This window comes from Silurus aristotelis, assembly GCF_946808225.1.
Source record: "Silurus aristotelis genome assembly, chromosome: 6".
Taxonomy (NCBI): Eukaryota; Metazoa; Chordata; class Actinopteri; order Siluriformes; family Siluridae; genus Silurus; species Silurus aristotelis.
This window is the reverse complement of record NC_139579.1, coordinates 20396226-20423316: the sequence shown is the minus strand read 5'-3', so window position 1 is coordinate 20423316 and position 27091 is coordinate 20396226. Positions and strand designations below refer to the sequence as shown.

Genomic DNA, 27091 nt, shown 5'->3' with positions numbered 1-27091 from the left:
ATGATCCAGAGGAGTCATGGGAGAAAGTCATGTGGTCAGATGAGACCACAATAGAACTTTTGGGTCATAATTGCACTGAACGTGTTTAGAGGGTGTTTATAGGAGTGGTAGCATCATGCTTTGGGGGTGTTTTTCTGCACATGGGACAGGGCGACTGCACTGTATTAAGGAGAGGATGACCGGGGCCATGTATTGCGAGATTTTGGGGAACAACCTCCTTCCCTCAGTTAGAGCATTGAAGATGGGTCGAGGCTGGGTCTTCCAACATGACAATGACCCGAAGCACACAGCCAGGATAACCAAGGAGTGGCTCTGTAAGAAGCATATCAAGGTTCTGGCGTGGCCTAGCCAGTCTCCAGACCTAAACCCAATAGAGAATCTTTGGAGGGAGCTCAAACTCTGTGTTTCTCAGCGACAGGCCACAAACCTGACTGATCTAGAGAAGATCTGTGTGGGGGAGTGGGCCAAAATCCCTCCTGCAGTGTGTGCAAACCTGGTGAAAAACTACAGGAAACGTTTGACCTCTGTAATTGCAAACAAAGGCTACTGTACCAAATATTAACGTTGACTTTCTAGGGTGTTAATACTTATTTGCAGCTGTATCATTCAAATAAATAGTTTAAAAATCATACATTGTTATTTCTGGATTTTTTTTGTTAGATTATGTCTCTCACAGTGGACATGCACCTACGATGACAATTTCAGACCACTCCATGATTTCTAAGTGGGAGAACTTGCAAAATAGCAGGGTGTTCAAATACTTATTTTCCTCACTGTGTATATATATATATATATAAAAAGAATCAATGATGAGCAAGAGCCCGTTCAACAGCAACTCCTAAAGCCCCCCCAGGGGGGTAGCACATTATTTATTTATATTTATATTTTTTTTATATATGTACCTCGACATACGAGTTTAATTCGTTCCGTAACCTTGCTCGTATGTCAAATTGCTCGTATTTCAAAGCTAATTTCCCCATTGAAATTAATTGAAATGCCATTAATCCGTTCCAGCCCCCAAAATGCCACCCCAGTTGTTTTTGTTACGTGTTTTTGAATAGGAAAAATTTATTTATAAATTACAAATATTGTATAAAAACACAATAAAAGAGAATGTAAAAATATAATAAGGTTTTATTCAGTATATTTTCGTTGGAGATGAGACGACTTGAGCTAACGAAAACGCCGGTGGGGTGTGTGTGTGTGTGTGGAGGGGGGGTAGAGGCGATAAGCAGAGGCGAAGGGAAAACTCGTTTTTTTACTATAACTCCTGCACACTACGTATCCCTAAACTTTACAATTTTAACTTTAAATTTTTTGCTTATCTTAATTTTTGTCACAATCTTCGCTTTCTGGCTTCGATTCGCCATCTAGCAGCGGCTTCTCAAGCTCGTATCTCAAGTTTTTGCTCGCGTAACAAAGCAAAAAATCGACCGAGTGACCGCTCGTATCTAAAAAAAACTCGTATGTAAGGGCACTCATATGTCGAGGTACCACTGTATATATATATATATATATATATATATATATATATATATATATATATATATATATATATATATAGAGAGAGAGAGAGAGAGAGAGAGAGAGAGAGAGAGAGAGAGATAGATATAGATATAGATATAGATATATATAGTATAGAGCTGAAGACAGAGCTTTTGATCAGAAGGCTTCACCTCCTCTGGTCGGCCTTTTGCTGGTCGGGCTCTTGCTCAAGTGGCTACATTCCACCACGTAGGTTTTGCCATTGTTTGGACACCCTAGATAGAGGGTAGGTGCCATCCACTGTATTCTCTGGTAGCATAGACTAGAAATGTCAGCTAGTCTGTTGCTAGTTAGGTTAAGCTTCCAAATAAAATAAAATTATTTCTCTTTTGAAATCTAATAGTTTGTCTACTTTGTGACATTAAACTGTACATCTGTTAATTAAGGAGACCTGTTTAAAAGATTATAACTTGTTATGGAGCAAGTATTCCAGTAAGGTTTTCAGTAAAATTGTCAGGAAGTCTTTACAGCATAGCTTGTGGTGAAGTTGGTTCCAATTAGCTGCAGTCCAGACAGAATTACATGCTGTTAAAGTATGGGAAAGAAACCATGTTGGTTTCTACATTTATTTAGTTAAATACACAAGTACCTGTCAAATCACATACTCTACATTTTAATCGGCATACTCGAATTGGTGACCTAAACCTTGTAATGGAGTAAGTTTTGCAGTAAGGTTTTAATAGTTTTACACAGGAAGGATTGTGCATTAGGGGATGGGCTCCTTGTCATACAAGCCACCGAGGAGGCCTGCCCCGCCCTCATTCCCGGAACCGGCGGTCCGTCGTGGAAACCTGTATGATGGTTAGCTTCTGGGACCTCCTCCCGGCCATAGAAAGCAGTTTTTTCCTGTCCTCCCTGCATGTGCAATACAAGAAGTATCTGCTTGATCTGAAACACAGTCTAGTGGGTCTTGAGGTTAAGGAAGTTGCAAGTCTCAGCATGGGTGACCCCTCCTGTCATCGAGTCTTTCATTGCCAGACACCTTAACCCTTCTCCTGTCCTACCATGTAAGATGGATTGCTTCCCTGCGTTCGGTTATCAGGCTTCGGACAATAAAAGCTCTTAACATCTCCTTGCTGTTTTCCGCCCCACCCCTGCTAGGCCCTGGGGTTAGATGTCCTTTGCCGCGGCTGCACCCCTAACCTCGCTCCTTCTGATCATAAACGTAAACGGCCGGCCTGATGCTTGGCCACAGGGGGCTTTCGGTCCACATTCATGGGTGACCAGCCCTCCAGACACCTGTCCTGCCCTCCATGTTTACCTGTTCAAAAGACAGGGGCTCTTTTGGCGGGGTCAGCCCCCTCTTGCCAGTGAGTGCCGATCTCTATTTCCTGCAGGCTTCACTGTTCAGTGTCGTCCAGAGTGCGTTTCCCCGTTCCAGAGGGAAAAAATGTAAGAAAAAGTGCTCAAGCAGTGTTACCACACAGCCCCCTTCACACTCCTCGCACAAATTTAATAAAGGCTCCGGCCTCACTGTTTCACGAAACACAAAAAAGAGAAAAAAAAAGCTAATGAATCAAATGAATTCATTTCTGAGAGAGAATTTCTCACTAGACCCCTGTGTGTCACCCCTAGTTTGCTCACTAGATGGCACAATTGCACCAGTAATGAGCAATCCCATTGGACCAACTCCAGGTAGTCCACCAGGCTGCGTGGGGCCACTCGGTGGTCACGTGACAGGCTTGCTGTCTGTTTCAGCCCCTGAATGGGTGATTAACACAATCACAAGGGATTACAGACTTCAGTTTGCCAGGGCACCCCTGCGTTTTAACAAAGTTATTTTGTCCCACACGGACAAGAGCTCTGCTTACATTCTGAAAAATGAAATTTCACCCCTCCTCGAGGTTTTCTCCGTCCTTTTCTGGATCTCAGAATGTTGAACAAACATTTAAGGAAATACCATTATAAAATGCTATCACACGGCTCTCTTGTACGTTTAATAAAACAGAATGATTGGTTCTGCTCAATCAATCTGAGCAATGCTTTTTTCCATATAAGCATCTATCCTCGCATAGGTCTCAAAATCCTGACATAGATAGATGATTGGCTGATTCTAGCCGATTCAAGAGAGAAAGTGATTCAAAACCTTACCCATCTGCTCGTGCACATCACAGCGCTCGGTTTAAGAGTCAATGTGAGCAAGAGCAATTTCACTCCCGTTTTAAATGTCATATTCTTTGGTTTGGAGCTGAATTCTGTTAAAATGTGTGTGCACCTGTCACAGAAGCACATTTTCTCCTTCATGAATTCTCTCACAGTTCAGGGAAGGAGCAAGGGTACAGATTTGCACATTTCTCAGATTACAGGGTTATAGCTTATAGCTTCGGCTGTCCATGTCGACCATATCTCTTTATCTCAGCCCATTGCACAATCTTTGCCGCTATGTCATGGTGACGCGCATGTGCACAGCGGCGCTGCGCCACTGGAGAGGCGCATGGGACCCCTCTCGGGGTGATCATGCTGCAGAAAGTGGTAACAACAGATGACTCCTTAACAGGGTGGGGAGCCACACAGGAAGGCAGATCAGTGAATAGTGTGTGGCCAAACACTTCACTCAGCCCATATAAACTATTTGGAGCTCCTTACTGTGTGGAAGGCTCTGAGTCATTTCCTACCCAGCTTCATCATGTGCTTATGTGCTGTGACAATACGACAGCTGTAGCACATATCAACCATCAAGGGGGGATGTGCTCCTCCAAGCTTCATGCTCTAGCTCACAAGCTGTAGGTATGGAGCAGACGGCATTTTCTGTCGTTAAGGGTGACTCACGTCCTGGGCATTCTGAACAGGGGCGCAGACCTTTTGTAGAGGGGAAACCACTCTACGGAGAGTTAGATAGTGGGGCTGCTATGGTTGAGGTTCGGCCAGGCGGCCATTGATCTCTTCACCTCGTGCAAAATCACCCACTGTCCTATGTTCTTCCCGCTACGGGACGAGGATTCCTCTCTCGGCGTGGTCGCACTGGCTCATCCATGTCCCAAAGTGCTGCTCTACGCATTTCTTCCACTCTACCTGATAATCCTAACCTTGGCAAGGGTGGAAGTACAAGGTTTTTCTCTGATCCTTATAGCACCCAGGTGGCCCAAGGCACCGTGGATAGCAGAGATAATCCCTCTTCTGTATGCAGAGCCATGGCCCCTCCTAGAACCTCCTGGAAGATCTACCATCCCTACCCAGAAAGGGTGGCTCTCTGGGCCTAGCCCGTGATAGGGCAAATTTAAACAATTTGGGGCTTCCCACTCGTGTTATTGCCACTATTTAGAATGCCAGGGCCTCTTCCACACGTTCCTCTATGATTCTATCTGTGCTCAGCCGCTGATATTTTGGGCTTCTTGTGAGACCTTCTCGATCGTGGAAGAACCTTTTCTACAATTAAGGTCTATTTAGCTATCGCTGCGCGTCATGCCGGGTTTGGCAGCCCTACAATGGGGCAACACTGGAGGTGCTGGCCCAATGGCCTTTGAGCCCCTAGGGAATATCTCCCTTAAACTCCTGTCTTTAAAGACAACTCTGTTTCTGGCATTGGCTTCCGCCAAATATGTCAGTGATTTGCATGCACTTTCGGTTCATTCTTCATAAAATTATCGCTCAATGAGGATAAGGTTTTGCTCAAACCTGACCCAGCCTTTATGCCTAAATGCTTCCCAGCTTTCACTGGTGGTGTGACCAAGCTCTCTGCTCTTCACCCTCCTCCTTTTTCCTTTGCGAAGGACCAGAGGATGAATGCTTTATGTTCTGTGCATACCCTGCGGGGTACATTGACAGGACAAGCCCTTTTAGAAGAAGCGACCAGCTCTTTGTTTCCTGGGCCCCCCTGAACACGGGGAATTCCATCTCTAAGCAACGCCTCTCTCATTGGCTTGTGGAAGCTATCTCCTTGGCGTATGAATCTAAGGGAGTGCAGCCCTATCTATCTATCTATCTATCTATCTATCTATCTATCTATCTATCTATCTATCTATCTATCTATCTATCTATCTATCTATCTATCTATCTATCTATCTATCTATCTATCATTAATATGATGTGAGGTCCAGTTACCAGTGTGACACTAAAACAGGTAGAAGTAATAACTACTTTTTACTTAAGTAGAAGTCAGAACCAAGACTTCTTTACTTTCAGTTGAGTAAAAAAGTATAATCAGTACTTCAACTTTTACCCGAGTATTTTAAAACATGAGTATCTGTACTTCTACTTAAGTAAAGGATGTGTGTACTTTTGCCACCTCTGGTTATAGTTGACAGATTCAGTAAGTGGCCAGAAGCATTTGCATGCGTGACAGAGAATGCTAAAACAGATCATCTCTAAGTTTGGTATTCCTAGTGTGATTGAAAGTGACAATAGCACACATTTAGCTTCTAAAGTAACACAACTTTTGACTAAAAGCTTAGCAATTGATTGTTATTTTAATATTCCCTATCACCCACAGTCAGCTGGGGTGGTAGAAAGAACAAACAGAGCCATTAAGGAACGTGTTACTAAAGCCTGCATTGACACAGGCCGAAATTGGACTGTTGTTCTCCCGGTAGTATTCACAGAAATGAGAATGACCACATCTTTAACTACTAAACTGTCACCTTTTAAAATTATAATAGGCCGGCCCTTCCCGATCCAATGGGTCAGGGGCCGCAGTGGATTCACACAAGCAGAATCAAAGTAGTTTAATCTGTGCAGTATTTGGTATAATGGCCTAAGAAGCCTACCTAAGTGAGTACTCAGGGCTGAAACATGGAAACAGAGCCCATGGAAAGACCCTGTCTTTATAGTAGAAAGGGGGCCACCTCCGGGGGGAAGATCTACTGTAACTCACTTGACTGTTTTGTTTAGCTTACCCTAAAACCTGCTCTAGGTCTCAATTCTATGACTATATGTGCATAGTTGTAATTACACTACATATTTTCCTAATTCTCGTTGAACACATCATTTAGAGAGAGGCAACGGTTAAGTATACCTGATAATAATGCATATAGACATATTATTGAACAAGCACTGAGAAACTGCTGAGCAAAATTATTTGAAAATAATTTATTTATGAGTGTTGAACACTACTTTGTTTTAGGATTGTTATATTGTGTGTTGAATTTATGGAATTATACTTTGTATGTTGCCATGTTAATGATGAAGGTAAGACAGGACAAAAAGTTTTGTCTTTATCTTTTCATTTGCAGTTTATATCATCGATCCTGTTCCTATGAAGAACATCCTATGTTATGGTGTGAGGTGCTAAATTATAAATGATTTAAAGTGGCTATTGTTAGTGTTAAGATAGGCTTCTCACTGCTTCTCGAAACACATTCCGTGTACATTACATACTCACATCCTATAGATCCTATAGACACTGAACAGACAAAATAGGAATGTCTTTGTCTGGGCTCACACATCTCTGGATACTATGTCTTCTTTCCCAATCAGGAACAGTTTTAGCTCATGTTTTTTTCCAGTGTGTGTATATATACTTGTCTGTTATCTGCAATAAACCAAAGAAGAACATTTGCGCCATTCTGTGTGCTGTGTGATTCTTTCCTGATCAGAAAAGGCACCACGGGCATCGTAGATCGCAAAACCTCTTCAAGAATTACGTTTTGTTTGGTCATGATAAAAATCTAACAATTATAGGTACAATTCATTTGCATGATCACAAATCTTCTGCACAGGTTGGTGCTGCAGTGTCACTGAATCTCACTGTCTTATGTTGTTTTCTCACAGAATGTCGCACATGTGCGCTAGTTAGTTTTTTGTAAATCTGTCTTTTGTGCTTAATTTTTTTTTTTACATTTATGTTCTCATATGTTGCACCTTGGTCCTGGATTAGCATTGTTTAGTTTTACTGTGTACTGTTCTGTATTTCCTGGAATGACATTAAAAGCCTACTTTAGTTTACTTGACTTAAGTTTATTTTTTTGGCCACTAGTGGTCTCAGATTTTTGGAGCCCACTACATCGCCCCACTGCATGCAAGTTTTTAATGTAAGTTTTGTGAAGTCCAGAATTCTGTAAAACAGCCAGGTGTAGCGATTTAAGCTTGCAAAAAAAGGAAATATTTATGAGTAATTATAACGGGTTATAAGTACTCCTAAATATTTTAATTAAATTGTTGAGATGACGGTAATGGAATTAACGTTATAATTAATTGGTCTGTTCTTCACCAAACAGACAGTATAATATTTTATTGATTCTATAAAAGAGGTATCTACCCAGCCAAGTAAGACACCCCCCCCTTTTACTTTATACCGTACAATTAATAGAGCATGTATTTCATATCGAATATTGCAGGAACTTTGAAATGTTGAAAAGCGGCACTCAGAGACAATCGCTTATGAAAAATACGACATTTAATGAATGAGACAACCACAACATAGAAATAAAGAAAACAAATGATAAAGAAAATAAAAATGAAAATAAAAATAAACAAAAAGTTGAAAATAGGAAAAAGGAGGAGGAGAAGGGAAAATAAGAAAAGAAAGAAAGAAAGAAAGAAAGAAAGAAAGAAAGAAAGAAAGAAAGAAAGAAAGAAAAAAAGAAAGAAAGAAAGAAAGAAAACAGGTTCTCTCTTTGTTTGTGTGTGTTTCCTACTATGTCTGAATATTATCCTATCCTATCCTATCTTATCCTATCCTATCCTATCCTATCCTATCCTATCCTATCCTATCCTATCCTATCATGTATTCTAAGTCATTTTGGGTTATATTTGTTATAACTGAATGAGTTGCCATCTTAAAAAGATTTTTAGTCAGAGTCTGCACAGTATAGACCTTGTGCTCAGAACTCTCAACTGAGGATCTGTTAGAATAGTTTACAATAATATAAGACATGGATGTAAAATTTAAGACATGGCTCCCTTCATGAGCTTTAGGTGCATGCAGAATGTGCATTCATGAGCTCCTCTTCCAAACGTTTAGAACCTGCAAAAACAAAATGCTAAAAACGTGGACAAAATTGTTGATACCCTTCGGTCAATGAAAGAAAAGAAAAACTCACAATGTTCTACCAACAATTTTTGCTGGCAAAGTCACAGGACCTCGGAAAGAAAGAAAGAAAGAAAGAAAGAAAAGGAATGGAATCTTCAAAATTAACCACAACCTAAACGAGACTCATCAAGGAATTCAAATTCACTTTAAAATTAAGGGGCTCAAGCTTGAACATGCATTTAGAATGGTTGGAAAAACGGTTACTTGCATTGGCTTGTTGCACAAGTGTCCGGATGCGGTAGGCAAAGGAATCTTTGAAGAGTCGGTTAGGAGGGAGTCAGATGTTCTTCCAGGTTCTCCTGAAGATCAGAGCAGTTGTTGTTCTTGAAGGTAAAGCTTCCCAAAAGATCTCAAATGGGAGAGAGAGTCGTTTCTTAGCTGTTCTGTACGTCTGACCCTCCGGGCCTTCTGAGGTTTTTTTCTGGAAAGTTTTTTCCAATGTGTATTAAGACAGTATGATACATTTCATGATCAAATAAAATGCACCCTTGTTTGAAAAATAAGGAACAGATAATTTTGTGATCATTTTGATATTAAACATGAAAAGAAAAGAGCATTAAAACAGAGGTAAATTAACATACTGGGACCAGTATTTAAGGTATAAATTAATATACCTTACGTTGATACAATGTTATATTCTGGTATATAAAATGCACCCTTGTTAGGAAAGTAAAGAGCACTGGGGCCGAGTTTCGAGAGTGAATTGTTTTATGGTTTAAGGGGCCTTGTGAGGTCAACCAGAGAGGCCAAGGGGGTTATCTGGCTTTCGGTGTGTGTGTGTGTGTGTGTGTGTGTGTGTGTGTGTGTGTGTGTGTGTGTGTGTGTGTGTGTGTGTGTGTGTGTGTGTGTGTGTGTGTGTGTGCTGTGTAAGGTATAGAGACTGGCTTGTGTTATCAGTTGAATGCTGCTTTGAAGTAAGCTGGAGAGGTCAGGGTTTGTCCTGCTTTGTGTCTTCCCGGGGTGGGGGTATGACACTGTTGTATACAAACCCCCAATAAATGTGTAAGCCGTGGTGCTCATTCTTTGATTGAAATGCAGGTGTCAAGGGTTAAAAGGAATGCCTGGGACATGAAGTCAAAATGACCCCCACCAGACATTACACAGGAAATATAATTTTTATTATTATTATTGTTATTATTTTTACATTCCAAACAATTTTAATATAAAAATGTTGTTTGGGTCAAAAGTTCCAACTGTTTTATGTTTCAATAAATTACATAGCACAGTGAAGAACCACTGCTCTAGGATACTGCTCCTGAGCTGAGAGATTGTCTGCGTTGACAGAGGTCTGTTGCAGGTTATCCCTGTTTGTGTGTGTTACAGGTTCTCTCTTTGTTTGTGTGTGTTTCCTACTATGTCTGAATATTATCCTATCCTATCCTATACTATCCTATCCTATCCTATCCTATCCTATCCTATCCTATCCTATCCTATCATGTATTCTAAGTCATTTTGGGTTATATTTGTTATAACTGAATGAGTTGCCATCTTAAAAAGATTTTTAGTCAGAGTCTGCACAGTATAGACCTTGTGCTCAGAACTCTCAACTGAGGATCTGTTAGAATAGTTTACAATAATATAAGACATGGATGTAAAATTTAAGACATGGCTCCCTTCATGAGCTTTAGGTGCATGCAGAATGTGCATTCATGAGCTCCTCTTCCAAACGTTTAGAACCTGCAAAAACAAAATGCTAAAAACGTGGACAAAATTGTTGATACCCTTCGGTCAATGAAAGAAAAGAAAAACTCACAATGTTCTACCAACAATTTTGTCCATGTGTGTACCCTGAAAATAATTTGTGCTGTAAATTGAAATGAAAGATACTGTTGATGAAATAAAAGAAAAATGTACTCTGTCCTATTGAACATGGAAATACTTATACATGGAACATGGAAATATATATATATCATCTTAAAAAAAACAGTTGTAGCTGCCCATCAATCCCATCAATCTGGGAAGGGTTATACAGACATTTCCATAAAATATAAGGCTAATCATTTTACAATGAGGACAATTTTTCACAAATAGAAAACACTGACATGACAATTTTTTAAGTAATAGACATCCCAGCAAATTCACTCCAAGGACTGTGCAATTCTCAGAGAAACTGCAAAAAAAACAGTCACAGGACCTCGGCACATTGCAGTCATTGAGTTGACTATGAACAACTCTATATACCAAGTACTCTAGAGTAAAATGTGAGGCCATTTGTCAAAAGTTTAGTCAAAAGTTGTCAAAAGGCCCAGTCAAAGTTTAAACCTAAACCCAACTGAAATGCTATGGTGGGACCTTAAGAGAGCTGTGCATAAACAAATGCCCACAAACCTCAATGAACTGAGGCAATGTTGAATGAGTCAAAATTCCTCCACACTGATGTGAGAAACAGATAAAGTCATTAACAACATTTCAAGTTGTTGCTGTTAAAGGTGCTTTTACAAGCTAATGAACCCTTAAGTGTATTTAATTTCTCACACACACATTCTCTAATTTGATTTAAGTCTACAACCTGCAAAGCACTAGATGATTTTTATTATGTCCTGATACATGATGAGCCAATTTGGAAAATGGTGGTAAAGTAGAGACCCTGGAATAAGCCAATAACTGTATATTCATGTGGTCTTAAAATAAAATAGCCTGCAGGTAATGAATAATTGTGTGAATGTGTGTGCATGGTAGCCTGCAATAGAAATAAATCTTATCCAGATTTTATTACTGTGCAACAACAAGTCTCAAAATAGGAAACTTTTTATCAATCATAACAAAAAATAAATAAATGACAAAGGAAATGAGATATAAATAATAAAAAACGGAATACATGGTGATTAAACATCATAAAGTGTCTTGTAAATAGTAGATTGGTAGGTACACTAGAAAATAGTCAGCATGACCATAAGCTAGTCTGCATTGTCTACGTCAGCGTTTCTACTTGTAGTCACGGATACAATATTTCTGTGGGAAGTTAATAGGTATAAAAGTACCCCAGGAGACGCTGCATTAGGACAAGACCATTTAACTCTCAAGAAGTCACATCTCTTGCATCTTCAACCATGTTCCAAAACATCCTTGTTACATATTTCATCATAGCCTCAGGTAAATATTTATCTGTATTTAAATCTGTTAATTTAAATCTATTTAAAACATCCAAACCCTGTAAATCTTTCTATGAAATGTTCAGAAATAGGTGGTTGTATAAATTCTGTTAATGGTTAATGTTTTATTTGATCTGGTTCTCAGCCTGTGCAATGCAGCTGGAGTACCTGAAAGATGATTCTGAGGAACTTCTTGATAGAACTTTGGTTTGTTCATCACATTGCATATTTGATCTTATTTTTATATTTCAGTAGAATGTATGTTCAATCTCATCAGTGTTTACTCTAAACACCACCAAAGCCACCAAGTTTTACTCAACGGAGTTTTACTCAGAGTTATTGTTTGCAATATTTACTCTTCCAATGGTTTTGTTGATCAGAATAAGGATTTGTTGATGACTGAGGAGCAACCAGTTCTTTGTTTAATTTGTAAGCACATCATAGAGAAAGTAAAACATCATCTTGGTAAACATGAAAATGCGGTGAGTAATCATACTATATACTGTAGGTCAAATAAAGGAACTGGAACCTTCGGTTTTTTCACACAGTTTAAACTTTACCACAGGAAAATATCAAAAAAGAATTAATGACACTCTGTGACAAATCTGGACCTGTAAAAAGAATCTGTAAGGAAATGGTTACTAAAAAAATGTATATATTGGTGAAGGAACTTTATACAGATGATGATCCAAAAACAATCTGTGCTAAAGCTGACCTTTGCAAGTGAGTTATTAAGACTTATTCTGAATAATTTCACTTACCCTGTATTAGTTTTTTTAATTATAAAATAAATAATATTTCGTTTTTTTATTTAAAATATTACAGGTCGGTGAAAGAGCTGGAACTGATCTAAGCTATTCTACAAAACCTTTAGAAGATGCACACTTGGCAAGAAATTCATTAAACTAGAACTAGATGTTTAAAATATAAATGCTTGGACATCATTCTGTGCTAATAAAATTTCTTAAGCAATAATTCATGTTTTCATTCTATGTGTACGCATTAGTAATAATCATAATTGTTGAATCTGTAAAAAATGTCAGATTTATTTAAATGATAGTGCCATTTAGAGTTTGAGAGCTTGTAGTTGTGGTTTTAGATGGCTACTACTTTACCCCAGAAAATCATTTCCTTCCAAGATCTCTTATGTAGAAGAGATATTGTAGGGAAGTAGTAGTGGTGGGAAAACTCCATCACATGGAGCAAAATAGAGAAATGAGGACTTTCAATATGTTATTATGAAAACCATGCAATTACAGGAAAACAACAGAATGGTTAAAAAAGAACAGAATCATGGTGTCGCAAAGATCTGGTCAAAGTCAGACCTCAACCTTACTGAAGTGCTTTTGTGGGACCTTAAGACAACTTTGCATAAACAAATGCCCACAAACCTCAATGAACTGAAGCAATGTTGTAAAGAAGAGTGAGACAAAATTCTTCCACAAAAGATGTGAGAGACTAATAAGGTAATATAGAACACGAATATTGAAGTTAATGCTGCCAAAGGTGGTTCTACATGCTATTGAATGATAAGGTGTAGTTAGTTTATAACATAAGGATTCTCCATTTTAGCTTTAATTTTGTAAAAAATAAATAATAAAAGGTGTAACATGTGTTGTGGTTCATCTGAATTTGTAATTAACTAATTCAAAGAACTGATGAGGAAAAGCATATAATTCAAAGAGGGTGTACAATGTACTAAGATACATTGCCTGCAGGTGTAAATACGTGTGTGAATTTAAATGTGAGTATGTGTGTGCATGGTAGCCTGCAATAGAAAAGACTTCCATCCAGATTGTTTTACTTTGCAACACCAACACTCAAGATAGGCAACCCTGACAAAGATAAAGTTGTCACTGGATGTGAGTGTGAGATAAAGAGATGACTGACTGTAAAAAAAAAAGTCTAATAGGTCAAAATTAATAAATTATAACTTTAATAAATAAATAACAAGAAATATGAAACATAAATAATAAAAGAAAGTAAATACAGGGTGATCAATAATCCTAACATTTTTTGTAGGTTGTAAAAATAGTAGGTTGGTAGGTACACTAGAAAATAGTCAGCATGACTCAAGCCAGTCTGCATTGTCTATGTCAACATTTCTAATTATGGTCACAGAAAATACCTCTGATGAATTTTCTGAGGAAGTTTATAGGTATAAAAGTACCCCAAAAGACACTGCATATGACAAGCACATAAATATTCAGCTCTCAAGAAGTCACATCTCTTGCATCTTTAACCACCATGTTCCGAAACATCCTTGTTGCTTCTTTCATCATAGCCACAGGTAAATCACGCAACTCTCATCTGTAGTTTTTTTTTTAATTAAAAGTTAAAACCCTGTCAATATTTCTATGAAATGTTCAGAAATAGGTGGTTGTATAAATTCTGTTTAAAAAGTTAAAAGGTTAATGTTTTATTTGCTCTGGTTCTCAGCCTGTGCAATGCACCTGGAGTACCTGAAAGTTGATTCTGAGGAACTCCTTGATGTCACTTTGGTTTGTTCAACAAATTGCATATTTTATCTTGTTTTTATATTTCAGTAAAATGTATGCTCAATCTCACGGGTTTACTCTAAACACTACCAACACTGCCAAACTGAACAAGTCTCACAAGTAAATTGAAATTTTACTCAGACTTATTGTTTGTAATAGTTGCTCTTTGCTCTTTGCTCTGTAGAATTCAGGCACTTCCAGTGGTTCTGTTGATCGGGATGAGGGTTTGCTGATGCCTGAGGAGCAGATCCCTGGTCTGTGTTACATTTGTAAGCGCATCATGGAGAAAGTAAAACATCATTTTGGTACCCATGAAAATGTGGTGAGTGATCATACTATATACTGTAGGACAGTATAAACATTTTTAAGCCAGTATAAACTTTACCACAGGAAAATATCAAAAGAAGATTGTCAAGACTCTGTGACAAATTAGGACCTGTGAAAACAATCTGTAAGAAAATGGTTACTAAGAACATTGAAATATTGGTGAAGGAGCTTTCTACTAATGATGATCCAAAAACAATGTGTGCTAAAGCTGGACTTTGCAAGTGAGTTATGAAAACTTGTTCTTAATAATTCAACTTGTGCAATATTTGTTTTCGAACAATTGAATTATAATAATTGGAATTTTTTTAACTTTGATTTAAAAAATTACAGGTCAGTTGGTGAGCCAGAACTGGTCCAAGCTATTATTCAAAACCTTTAAGAAACTCTGAAGATGCACATATTGCAAGAAATGAATAAAACAAGAACTAGATGTTAAAAATGTACATGTTTGGCCGTTCTTGTACATGTTTGGACATCATTCTGTGCTAATAAAATATTTTCAAAAGCAATAATTTATGTTCTCATTCTATGTGTACACAATAAAAATAGTCATAATTGTGGAATCTGTAAAAAGTGTCAGATTTATTCAAATGATAGTGGCATTGAGAGTGTGAGAGCTTGGAACTGTGTTTTTAGATGTGTTTTTAGATTTTATCATGACCCTGCAAGATGAAGTCTTAGGTAGTAGTCTTGCTGTAAGGAAGAAACAACAGTGGGAAACCTCCATCACAAGGAACAAAATAGAGAATTTAGTGTTCTCATTATTTTATCATGAAATATTGCAATTTCCGGATGGCAACAGAATTGCTAAAAAAGAACAGTCACAATGGCCCAGTGAAAGTCCAGACCTTACTGAAATGCTGTGCAGGACCTTAAGACAGCTACGCATGAACAAATGCCCACAAACCTCAATGAACTAAAGCAATATTGTAAAGCCAAAATTCTTCCACAATGTGAGACTAACTGTCAGTGTTTCAGAGTTCTGAAAAAAAATCATACTTAAGTGAAAGTACTATTAATTTCCGCCCCAAATTAGTGTGAGTAGAGCAAAAGTACTAGAATAAGAGCCATAAATACTATTCAAAGTACGAGTAAAAAGTAGCCCTTACAAAAATACTCAAGAGTAGTGAGTAGTATCTATTATGCTGTGAATGTTATTACACATTATACCCTGCAAATTAAAAATGTACCTTACATCAGTGTTATTCTCTTTTATGGTTTTAATGTGTAAATGACCATTAAATCTTCCAATCACGGACACTTTACCTCCGTCCAATAGAGGGCAGTGTGGTCATGTATGGCGCTGTGGGACATTAGTGAATTTGGTTACGTGAAATGGCAGTCTGATTTGTTAACGAAAGGAAAGGTGGACTTTTGGCTGTACTGGTGTCAAACACGCGTTCTTAAAAGGGTTTCTTCCTGCCACTTAGCTCCTAGCTGATGAAGGGCACAAGGTATCATTTTAATTTCATTTGTGTGGGAAATTTGGTGGTTTTGAAAAGTTTATTTTAGCCATCTCCATTGAAGCTAATGGTTAATGCTTAGCAGGTCGCTAATGTATGTATGCAGGTTAGCATTTCACGTGCTGATTTTGCTATATAGAGATTGGAGCATTAATTGTAATTGTTGTTTTAAGCATAATAAGGTGTATTATTATTATTATTTTGTTAACATTATAATTGATGTGTGTTTTCAGTTCAAACGTGTTGTTTGTAGCTATGTGAGTTTTACTTTCACTTTGTATGTTTTGTGTTTTTATTCAGCTCTTACGGTGCTTTATTTTGGACATTAAAATCCTTAATGAACATCAGTTTTAAGAGAGTAAAGTGTATCTGTTCAGTTGGGTATGCTACATAATGTTTCTTAGAAAAAAAAAAAAAAATTAACAACAGGATCAATATCAATAAAGGACATCAGCATACCCGTTTCCCTTAATAGAGAAATGAGAGGATGATTTTAAAAAGTGGCCGCACATAACAAACAGTATAATTTTTAGCTACTTTGTCTTTTGCTTTTCAATGATGTGGAACCGAATAAAAGCCTGAATGTTTTAACACATATAGCTTGTGCTTTAGTGTCAACATCAGTTGTTATACAGACAAGGGTGCTCATGTTGCGCAGGTTCAGGGCACTCATATTGTCATGTTGTCACACAGATTGGTCGAGTTAAACATGCTCCTGAGGTTCCAGTGACCACTGTTCCTGCCCCTTTCCCCCCCTTGGATCTGCCCACTTTGTCCTGACCTGCCTCTGGATAGTGTACTCTTCGATTGGAGGCCACACTTTGCAGCTAGGGATGACTTCTCATCAACACCCTGGGGTTCCATAAAATTATGGAGTAAGAACAGGAGGTTTGAGGATGAATTTGGACTGTAGGTAATGTCAACAGTCTGCTACACTGACTCAGGTCTACAGTTTGCTTCTGATCACCATCACTGTACCCCACAACATAATTTATTTGTAATAAATGGACATTCGGTGCAACCCAGATGAGGAAGGGTTCCCTCTTGAGTCTGGTTCCTCTCAAGGTTTCTTCCTTATGCCATCTCGGGGAGCTATTTCCTTGCCACAGTCGCCACCAGCTTGCTCATCAGGGACAAACTTACACTTATTAAGAACAACTTATTAATTTTTATCACCACATAATCTGTGTAAAGCAACCCAGCCATTATGGATGCACAAGCCAGTGCACTCTTAGTGCCGGTCCCAAGCCCGGGTAAATGGGGAGGGTTGCGTTAGGAAGGGCATCCAGCGTAAAATATGCGGCAAATCAAATATGCGGATCACAAATGAGAATTTCATACCGGATCGGTCGAGGCCGGGGTTAACAACGACCGCCACAGGTATCGTTAGCCGACAGGGTACCGGTGGAAATTGGGCTACTGTTGGCCGAAGGAGGAGAAGGAGAGGAGGAAGACGACTACAGAGACGGCAGGGAAAGGAGCAGTGTAGGAGAGTGGAGGTTCGGGTTGGTACTTTAAATGTTGGTACTATGACGGGTAAAGGGAGAGAGGTAGCTGATATGATGGAGAGGAGAAAGGTAGATATGCTGTGTGTTCAGGAGACCAAGTGGAAAGGGAGTAAGGCCAGGAACATTGGAGGTGGATTTAAACTGTTATCATGGTGTGGATGGAAAGAGAAATGGTGTAGGGGTGATTCTGAAGGAAGAGTACAGTAAGAGTGTAGTGGAGGTGAAGAGAGTTTCTGATAGGGTGATGATCGCGAAGGTGGAAGTTGAAGGGATGATGATAAATGTCATCAGTGCCTATGTTCCACAAGTTGGCTGTGAGATGGAGGTGAAGGAAAGATTCTGGAGTGAATTAGATGAAGTGGTAGATGGTGTACCTAGGAAAGAACGATTGGTGATTGGGGCAGACTTTAATGGGCATGTAGGTGAAGGGAACAAAGGTGATGAGGAGGTGATGGGTAGGTATGGTTTTAAGGAGAGGAATGTGGAAGGGCAGATGGTGGTGGATTTTGCTAAAAGGATGGAAATGGCAGTGGTGAACACTTATTTTAAGAAGAAGGAGGATCATAGGGTGACGTATAAGAGTGGAGGAAGGTGCACACAGGTGGACTATGTGCTATGCAGGAGATGCAACCTAAAGGAGATTGGAGACTGTAAGGTGTTGGCAGGGGACAGTGTAGCTAGACAGCATCGGATGGTGGTCTGTAGGATGGTTTTGGAGATGAAGAAGAAGAGGAGGAGAGTGAGGACTGAAAGAAGAATAAGATGGTGGAAACTGAAGGAGGAAGAGTGTAGTGTGAGGTTCAGGGAAGAGGTCAGACAGAGGCTCAGTGGTGTTAAGGAGGTGTTGGATGATTGGGCAACTACTGCAGGAGTGATGAGGGAGGCAGCTAGAAAAGTACTTGGTGTGACATCTGGAAATAGAAAGCAAGACAAGGATATGTGGTGGTGGAATGAGGAAGTGCAGGAGAGCATAAGGAGAAAGAGGTTGGCAAAACAGAAGTGGGACAGACAGAGTGATGAGAAAAGTAGGCAGGAGTACAAGGAGATGCGGCAGCAGGTTAAGAGGGATGTGGCGAGAGCCAAGGAAAAGGCATATGAGGAGCTGTATGAGAGGTTGGACACTAAGGAAGGAGAAAAGGATTTGTACCGATTGGCCAGGCAGAGGGACCGAGCTGGGAAGGATGTGCTGCAAGTTAGAGCAGTAAAGGATGGAGAGGGAAATATGTTGACTAGTGAGGAGAGTGTGTTGAGAAGGTGGAGGGAGTATTTTGAGCAGCTAATGAATGAGGAAAAATCAGAGAGCGAGAAGGTTGGATGATGTGGAGTTGGTGAAGCAGGATGTGGATAGGATTAGTAAGGAGGAAGTGAGAGCAGCGATTAAGAGGATGAAGAATGGAAAGTCGGTTGGACCAGATGACATACCGGTAGAAGCGTGGAAATGATTAGGAGAGATGGCAGTGGAGTTTTTGACCAGATTGTTTAACAGGATTTTGGAAGGTAAGAAGATGCCTGAGGAATGGAGAAGGAGTGTGCTGGTACCGATCTTTAAGCATAAAGGAGATGTGCAGTCTTGCAGTAACTACAGGGGAATTAAGTTGATCAGTCACACCATGAAGTTATGGGAAAGAGTAGTGGAAGCCAGGCTGAGAGAAGAGGTGACCATCTGTGAGCAACAGTATGGTTTCATGCCGAGGAAGAGCACCACAGATGCCTTATTTGTATATCCCTGCCCTTTGTTTCTTTCACCTTAGAAATATTTCTAAGCTAAGAAATATGTTATCTATATCTGATGCAGAGAAGCTCGTCCATGCGTTTATGACCTCTAGAATAGACTACTGTAATGCATTACTAGGTGGATGTCCTGCATCATTAATAAACAAGCTTCAGTTAGTTCAGAATGCCACAGCAAGAGTTCTTACTAGGTCAAGAAAATACGATCATATAACCCCAATCTTATCGTCCCTACATTGGCTTCCTATTAAGTTTCGAATAGACTACAAACTACTGCTACTCACTTATAAAGCACTAAATGGTTTGGCTCCAATGTATCTATCCAGTCTTTTAACACGCTACAATCCGTCACGCTCCCTGAGATCTCAAAACTCTGGGCTTCTAGTAGTTCCTAGAATAGCAAAGTCCACTAAAGGCGGTAGAGCATTTTCACATTTAGCTCCTAAACTCTGGAATAGTCTTCCTGACAGTGTTCGGGGTTCAGATACACTCTCCCAGTTTAAGTGCAGATTAAAAACATATCTTTTTAGCAAAGCCTACACATAACACACATCACACACATCACATCACAACCTTGTGCTCCAGAATATATGATTACATGCACATTATCAACTTGTGCTGTTAATATCATGAACAGCAGCTACGCTAATTCCTCTCCACTGCTTCTCTTTCTCTCCCCATCCCGAGGCATCCTGAGGTTTGGCCAGCTCCAGTCACGTCCCACCTCGTGAAGATTATGGACCTATGGATGATCATGGAGAAGTAGATGCCGAGTGTTTAAAGGCCCTGGCATGGAGAAGCTGATGCTGGATCTATGATGATCACAAATTGTTCTGTATTGTTGAAAGATTTATGACCAAACTCTTGATGTCACCCATATGAGGATGGGTTCCCCTTTGAGTCTGGTTCCTCTCAAGGTTTCTTCCTCATATCATCTAAGTGAGTTTTTCCTTGCCACTGTCGCCACGGCTTGCTCATCATGTTTGTGATTCCGATTAATATCATTCCAATTGAAAGATTCTTTGGACTGTTTACATGAGACGTTCTCTAATCCGATATGGTGTTTTCATGTGCCAGGTGTTACATCAGATTCTGTGACCATCGTATGTTGTGAACCTAGAGTGCGCTGTTGTTAAAGTGCATCTTAAAATAGACCATCTAGAGAAGTTCGCCACGCAATAGCATAAATTCAAACACCTTGAACATGCTTTTAGAACAGTCTGCTGTTGTGTTGCGTAGAAACAGATAGACGAGCCATTAACTTTTAAAAAAAAGATTCATTTACAGTACTTAAAAAAACAAAGCTATTCAAATGCTTTTGCCTTCTCTATTTTCATGACTGCTTTTTTAATAACCACCCTGAATGTTATTTATTAATTGAGGCTATTAAAATGGCATGTAGTCAGATGTGGATGCTTTAGACTGTTAATTGTATATATCCTGAAACACTTAAAGTAGCACTTTCCAAGTTTGTAGAATTCAAGAGCTATATTTATATTAATTTTGTAATTTGGCGTACCAGTGTAGATTTATTCATTACTAGAGACTCAAAGCACTTTTGTACGTCGCTCTGGATAAGGGCGTCTGCTAAATGCTGCAAATGTAAATATTTTTATTTTATTCATTATGTTAACATTGTATATGAATCTCTCTCTCTCTCTCTCTCTCTCTCTCTCTCTCTCTCTCTCTCTCTCTCTCTCTTTATATATACAGACGTACAGCAGGGTCACCTTATCTGAAAAGGCTAATACAGGTTATCGAAATCCGTTACAACCCCTCTATTAATTAATTACATTTACATTTATAGCATTTGGCAGACGCCATATCCAGAGCGGCTTTCGTTCATACAACTGAGCAGATGAGGGTTAAGGGTCTTGCTCAAGGCCCCAGCAGTGGCAGCTACAGTAGGTAACGTGCACGGCGCCAGGCGCGTTCTCGAACCAACATTTATTAAACAGTGGGCGCTGATGTTTGAATTTACGCTGTTTGCGTGGCGAACTTCTCTAGGTGGTCTATTATAAGCTGATTTTTAGCAACAGCGCACTCTAGAGTCACAACATACGATAATCGTAAAATCTGGGGTAACACAGGAAGCTGAGCTTTTTGGTGGTTGTGCTAAGGAGCATCTGAATCTCACCCCTCCATCCTCCGGGAAGCAGAAGCGTATGGATGAAGGTCCGTAGTGAGGACAGGTGAGAGAGTGTTGTATTGCTGGAATATATTGACCTGAAATGGAAACTAAACTTTCGCATGAGTCGCCGGTATTTAACACGTTTGTGTGGACTGGTATAGGGATTTATAGCCCCAGAAGAAGATACCGTCAGAAATCCAATTCCCCGTATTATGCAGGTCGCGGATGTTTTATACAATCTAGAAAGCTGTGTGGAAAACCGTGTTGTGGCAAATGAATTTATTGTTCACTAGAGCACAGTTAAAACAGTTCAGCTACAAATTCTGCAAGGGAATGAGCCGATACGAGATCTGATACGGATGCCGGGTGAACAGGAGGCTTCCGAAATCGCATGGAGATTTAAGGAAGCGCATTTTGTGTCGCAAGCAATGGGTCTTATCAACGACAGTAATCGGTTTAATGCGTTTACATTGCAGAATTTTTATTTTGTTTGCTTTATAGAAAGGTTTATCCCAACGCTCTCAAACCGATTACAATTTGATTCAGTTTGGGCATTTTTATTCCAATTGAGGTCTTTACATGGAGCATTTTCATTTGGATTCGACTTTTAAAACGATTACAATGCTCTATGTAAACGCACCTATTATTGTTTTTAAGGCCGGCGGTGCTTGTAAAAGGCTGCCGGGTGGACGGTGAGGTGGAGAAACTTTGGTTCCCAACTAATCGCGGCTCTCTCCTCTATTCTCTCACTACAGGCAAAAGATGGCAGGTGCAGAAGAGGAATTCCCACCGGACACTCGCAACGCTTCATAAAGGTGGGAGATTTATCGGCCTTGCGACAGGAAGTCCCTGACCGCTACGTCTGTAGGGACCTGAGGCATCCTTCTCCCGCTCCAGCCACTCCTAACCCACTTTCCTGTGCACCAGAACACTATTCCCCTCCTATTTTACTTCCAGTTTTGCTCCCAAAATAAAAACACTTTACCCCAATTCAAGTTTTCTGTGTCTTTGTTCAGCACGAAAAGTCGCTACAATATGTACATAGTCGTTAAAGACACCTAATATGAAGTGGGATTGATGATAATGATTATTGGATTACATTATTAGTATTACCGTTAGTATTCGGCTAGTAGAAGAAGCATGCTAGTTTTACATCTAAAAGCTACAATCATAGGGAGGCAAGAAAATAAAGAGTAAGAAAGAATATTCTTCTATAAAGGTAAAGAATCCAGACAGACAAGGAAAGACAGGCATGTCCTGCACTCTCACAATTTCAGTCTGCTGTACGTTAGGTTTGTGTATTTATTACTTAGATTTTCCCCAAACAAATTCTCCATTTTAGCTGTAATTTTGTACAAATTAATAATTGTGTAATGTGTGTTGTTTATCTGAGTTTGTACTTAACTAATTCTAAGACATGATGAGGATCAGATTATTTTTTTTTATTATGTCCTGATACATAAATCCATAGAAATCAAGAAGGGTGTACTACATACTAAGAAACAGTGAATGCAGGTGTAAATAAGTGTGTGAATTTATGTGTGAGCATGGTAACTTGCAATAGAAAAAAGTTTGATCCAGATTATATTACTGTGCAACACCAAGTCTCAGATAATACGTTTTTACTGGACGTGAGTGTGAGATATTTTGTGGTTACAAAATATGTTTCGGTGGAAAAAATACAGGTATAAAAGCACCTAAGAAGACACCGCATTAGGACAAGACTATTCAGTTCTTAAAAAGTCACATCTCTTGTATTGTCAACCACCGTGTTCCGAAACATCATTGTTACTTCTTTCATCATAGCCTCAGGTAAAATAATTAGCAATTGTAATCTGTTTGTTATTTTATTAAAAAGTTAAAATAATTTATTTTTTTTTACTTCGGTTGAATAAAATCTGCTTCATAAGTTTGTTTTGGTTCTCTGGTTCTCAGCCTGTACAATGCATCTGGAGTACCTTAAAGTTGATTCTGAGGAACTCCTTGATGGAAATTTGGTTTGTTCAACAAATTGCATATTTTGTTATTTTTATTTTATTGTTATTATGTTATTACTGTACAATGTATGCGCAATCTCATCAGTGTTTACTCCAAAGCCTACCAAAACTTCCAACCTGAACAAGTCTCACATGTAAAATGGAGTTTTCCTCAGGCTTATTGTTTGTAAAAGATGCTATTTGTTCTGTAGATTTCAGCCACATTCGATGGTTTTGCTGATCAGAATTAAGATTTGCTGATGCTGGAGAAACAGATCTTTGGTGCGTGTAAAACTTGTAAGTTCATCATAAAGCAAGTAAAGCATCATCTTGGTAACCATGAAAATGCGGTGAGTAATCATACTATATACTGTGGGTCAAATTAAGAAAATGGGGCCTTGAATTGTTCTCACATATTTAAAACTTTTCCACAGAAAAGGATCAAAGAAAAATTAATGACAATTTGTCACAATTTCAAACGTATGGAAAACAAGTGTCAGAACATGGTTACTAAGCACATTGATATGTTGGTGAAGGAGCTTTCTACAAATGATGCTCCAAAAACAATGTGTGCTAAAGCTGGACTTTGCAAGTGAGTTATGAAAACCTGTTCTGAATAATTTAACTTACCCAGTATTTGGTTTTGAACCATTAAGTAAAAGTAATTGTAATTTCTTTATCTACAGGTCAGCCAGTGAGCCAAAATTGCTGTGACCAACATACGATGGTCACAGAATCTGATGTAACACCTGGCACATGAAAACACCATATCGGATTAGAGAACGTCTCATGTAAACAGTCCAAAGAATCTTTCAATTGGAATGATATTAATCGGAATCACAAACATGATGAGCAAGCCGTGGCGACAGTGGCAAGGAAAAACTCCCTTAGATGATATGAGGAAGAAACCTTGAGAGGAACCAGACTCAAAGGGGAACCCATCCTCATATGGGTGACATCAAGAGTTTGATCATAAATCTTTCAACAATACAGAACAATTTGTGATCATCATAGATCCAGCATCAGCTTCTCCATGCCAGGGCCTTTAAACACTCGGCATCTACTTCTCCATGATCATCCATAGGTCCATAATCTTCACGAGGTGGGACGTGACTGGAGCTGGCCAAACCTCAGGATGCCTCGGGATGGGGAGAGAAAGAGAAGCAGTGGAGAGGAATTAGCGTAGCTGCTGTTCATGATATTAACAGCACAAGTTGATAATGTGCATGTGTGTGATGTGTGTTATGTGTAGGCTTTGCTAAAAAGATATGTTTTTATTCTACACTTAAACTGGGAGAGTGTATCTGAACCCCGAACACTGTCAGGAAGACTATTCCAGAGTTTAGGAGCTAAATGTGAAAATGCTCTACCGCCTTTAGTGGACTTTGCTATTCTAGGAACTACTAGAAGCCCAGAGTTTTGAGATCTCAGGGAGCGTGACGGATTGTAGCGTGTTAAAAGACTGGATAGATACATGGGAGCCAAACCATTTAGTGCTTTATAAGTAAGTAGCAGTAGTTTGTAGTCTATTCGAAACTTAACAGGAAGCCAATGTAGGGACGATAAGATTGGGGTTATATGATCGTATTTTCTTGACCTAGTAAGAACTCTTGCTGCCGCATTCTGAACTAACTGAAGCTTGTTTATTAATGATGCAGGACATCCACCTAGTAATGCATTACAATAGTCTATTCTAGAGGTCATGAACGCATGGACGAGCTTCTCTGCATCAGATATAGATAACATATTTCTTAGCTTAGAAATATTTCTAAGGTGAAAGAAGGGTGTTTTTGTAACTTGACTGATGTGATTCTTAAAAGATAAGTTGCTGTCTAAAATAACTCCCAGGTCTTTTACCGTTGAACTAGTAGTTACAGAACAACCATCTAAATGCAGGCTGAGATGCTGGAGCTTCTGTGTACTATTTTTTGGGCCGATGAGCAAAATCTCTGTTTTATCAGAATTTAATAGCAGAAAGTTATGGGTCATCCAATCTCTTATTTCTTCAATACACTCAGTTATGCGAGCTAATTGAGCTGTATCGCCTGGTTTGGATGAAATATATAGCTGGGTATCATCAGCATAACAATGGAAGCTAATTCCATGCCTTCTAATAATATTTCCTAACGGAAGCATGTATATTGTGAAAAGCAGGGGTCCTAGAACTGACCCTTGTGGCACGCCATAATTTACTAGCATTATCCTGGATAGCTCTCCATTTAAATCTACGAAATGGTAACGATTGGACAGGTAGGATTTAAACCAGCTTAATGCCTGTCCCTGAATGCCGATGTAATTCTGTAAGCGATCGAGGAGAAGATCATGATCTATAGTGTCGAACGCAGCACTAAGATCTAGTAAAACTAATAGGGAGATGTGGCCTTGGTCTGAAGCTAAAAACAGGTCATTAGTAATTTTAACTAGAGTAGTTTCTGTGCTATGATGGGGCCTAAAACCTGACTGAAACTCTTCAAAGATATTGTTCTCCTGCAAGTGGTTACATAACTGGGCAGCGACAATCTTTTTTTAAATCTTATGGGAGATTTGAAATTGGTCTGTAATTCGATAGCGTGTTTGGATCCAGATTAGGTTTTTTAATGAGGGGCTTAATAACTGCTAACTTGAGGGATATGCAGCATGGTATAAGCTAGTCTGCACTGTCTGTGTCAGCAAATATGTTTGTGGTCACAGAAAAGGTTTCTGTGGTAGAATTATAGGTATAAAAGCACCCCAGAAGACACTGCATTAGGACAAGAGTATTCAGCTCTCAAGAAGTCACATCTCTTGCATCTTGTATCTCACATCTCTTGCAACCACCATGCTCCGAAACGTTCTTGTTGCTTTTCTCATCATAGCCTCAGGTAAATCAATTGACAATTGTAATCCGTTTGTTATTTTATTTATATGAAATGCTCAGAATTAGGAGGTTGTATAAATTCTGTTTCATAAGTTATAATGCTAATGTTATATTTGCTCTGGTTCTCAGCCTGTGCAATGCACCTGGAGTACCTGAAAGTTGATTCTGAGGAACTCATTGATCGGACTTTGGTTTGTTCAACATATTGCATATTTGATCTTATTTTTACATATAAGAACAATGTATGCTCAATCTCATCAGTGTTTACTCTAAACGCTACCAAAGCCTCTAAACTGATTCTAAGTCTCACAAGTAAATTGGAGTTTACCTGAGGCTTAATATTTGTAATATTTACTCTTTGTTCTGTAGATTTCAGCCACTTCCAATGTTTCTGTTGGTCAGGATGAGGATTTGCTGATGCCTGAGGAGCAGATTCCTGGTGTGTGTTCCATTTGTAAGGGCATAATGAAGAAAGTAAAACATCATCTTGGTAACCATGAAAATGCGGTGAGTGATCATACTATAGGTACAATAAAGGAAATGGGGCCTCAAACCTTTCTAACACAGTTTAAACTTTACTACAGGAAAAGATCAAAGAAAAATTAATGAAACTCTGTGACAAATTGGGACTTGTGAAAACAATTTGTAGGAAAATGGTTACTAAGAACATTGATATGTTGGTGGAGGAACTTTCTACAAATGATGATCCAAAAACAATATGTGCTAAAGCTGGCCTTTGCAAGTAAGTTATGAAAACCTGTTCTGAATAATTTAACTTACCCAGTATTTGGTTTTGAACCATTAAGTAAAAGTAATTGTAATTTCTTTATCTACAGGTCAGCCAGTGAGCCAAAATTGCTCCAAGCTATTCTACAAAACTTCCAGGAACTCTGAAGATGCACACGTGGCAGAAATTAATTAAACTGGAAGTAGATGTTTAAAATAAAATTTTTGAACATTCTGTGCTAATGCTAATAAAATAATTGAAAACAATAA

At 39.0% G+C, this 27091-nt stretch overlaps 1 protein-coding gene across 1 annotated transcript in view; it reads left to right on the top strand.

The window, feature by feature from the left end:
• LOC310727555 (non-pathogenic pore-forming peptide amoebapore A-like) overlaps window positions 1-27091 on the top strand; it is a 133172-nt gene extending 106081 nt beyond the window's left edge. Inside the window, exons 2-7 of the mRNA XM_083544140.1 lie at window positions 11529-11563; window positions 13850-13894; window positions 26225-26286; window positions 26465-26602; window positions 26680-26837; window positions 26932-27091. Of these exons, the coding sequence (XP_083400266.1) occupies window positions 13852-13894; window positions 26225-26286; window positions 26465-26602; window positions 26680-26837; window positions 26932-26989 (459 nt within the window). The 5' untranslated portion in view covers window positions 11529-11563; window positions 13850-13851 and the 3' untranslated portion in view covers window positions 26990-27091. The remainder of the gene's footprint in view (window positions 1-11528; window positions 11564-13849; window positions 13895-26224; window positions 26287-26464; window positions 26603-26679; window positions 26838-26931) is intronic.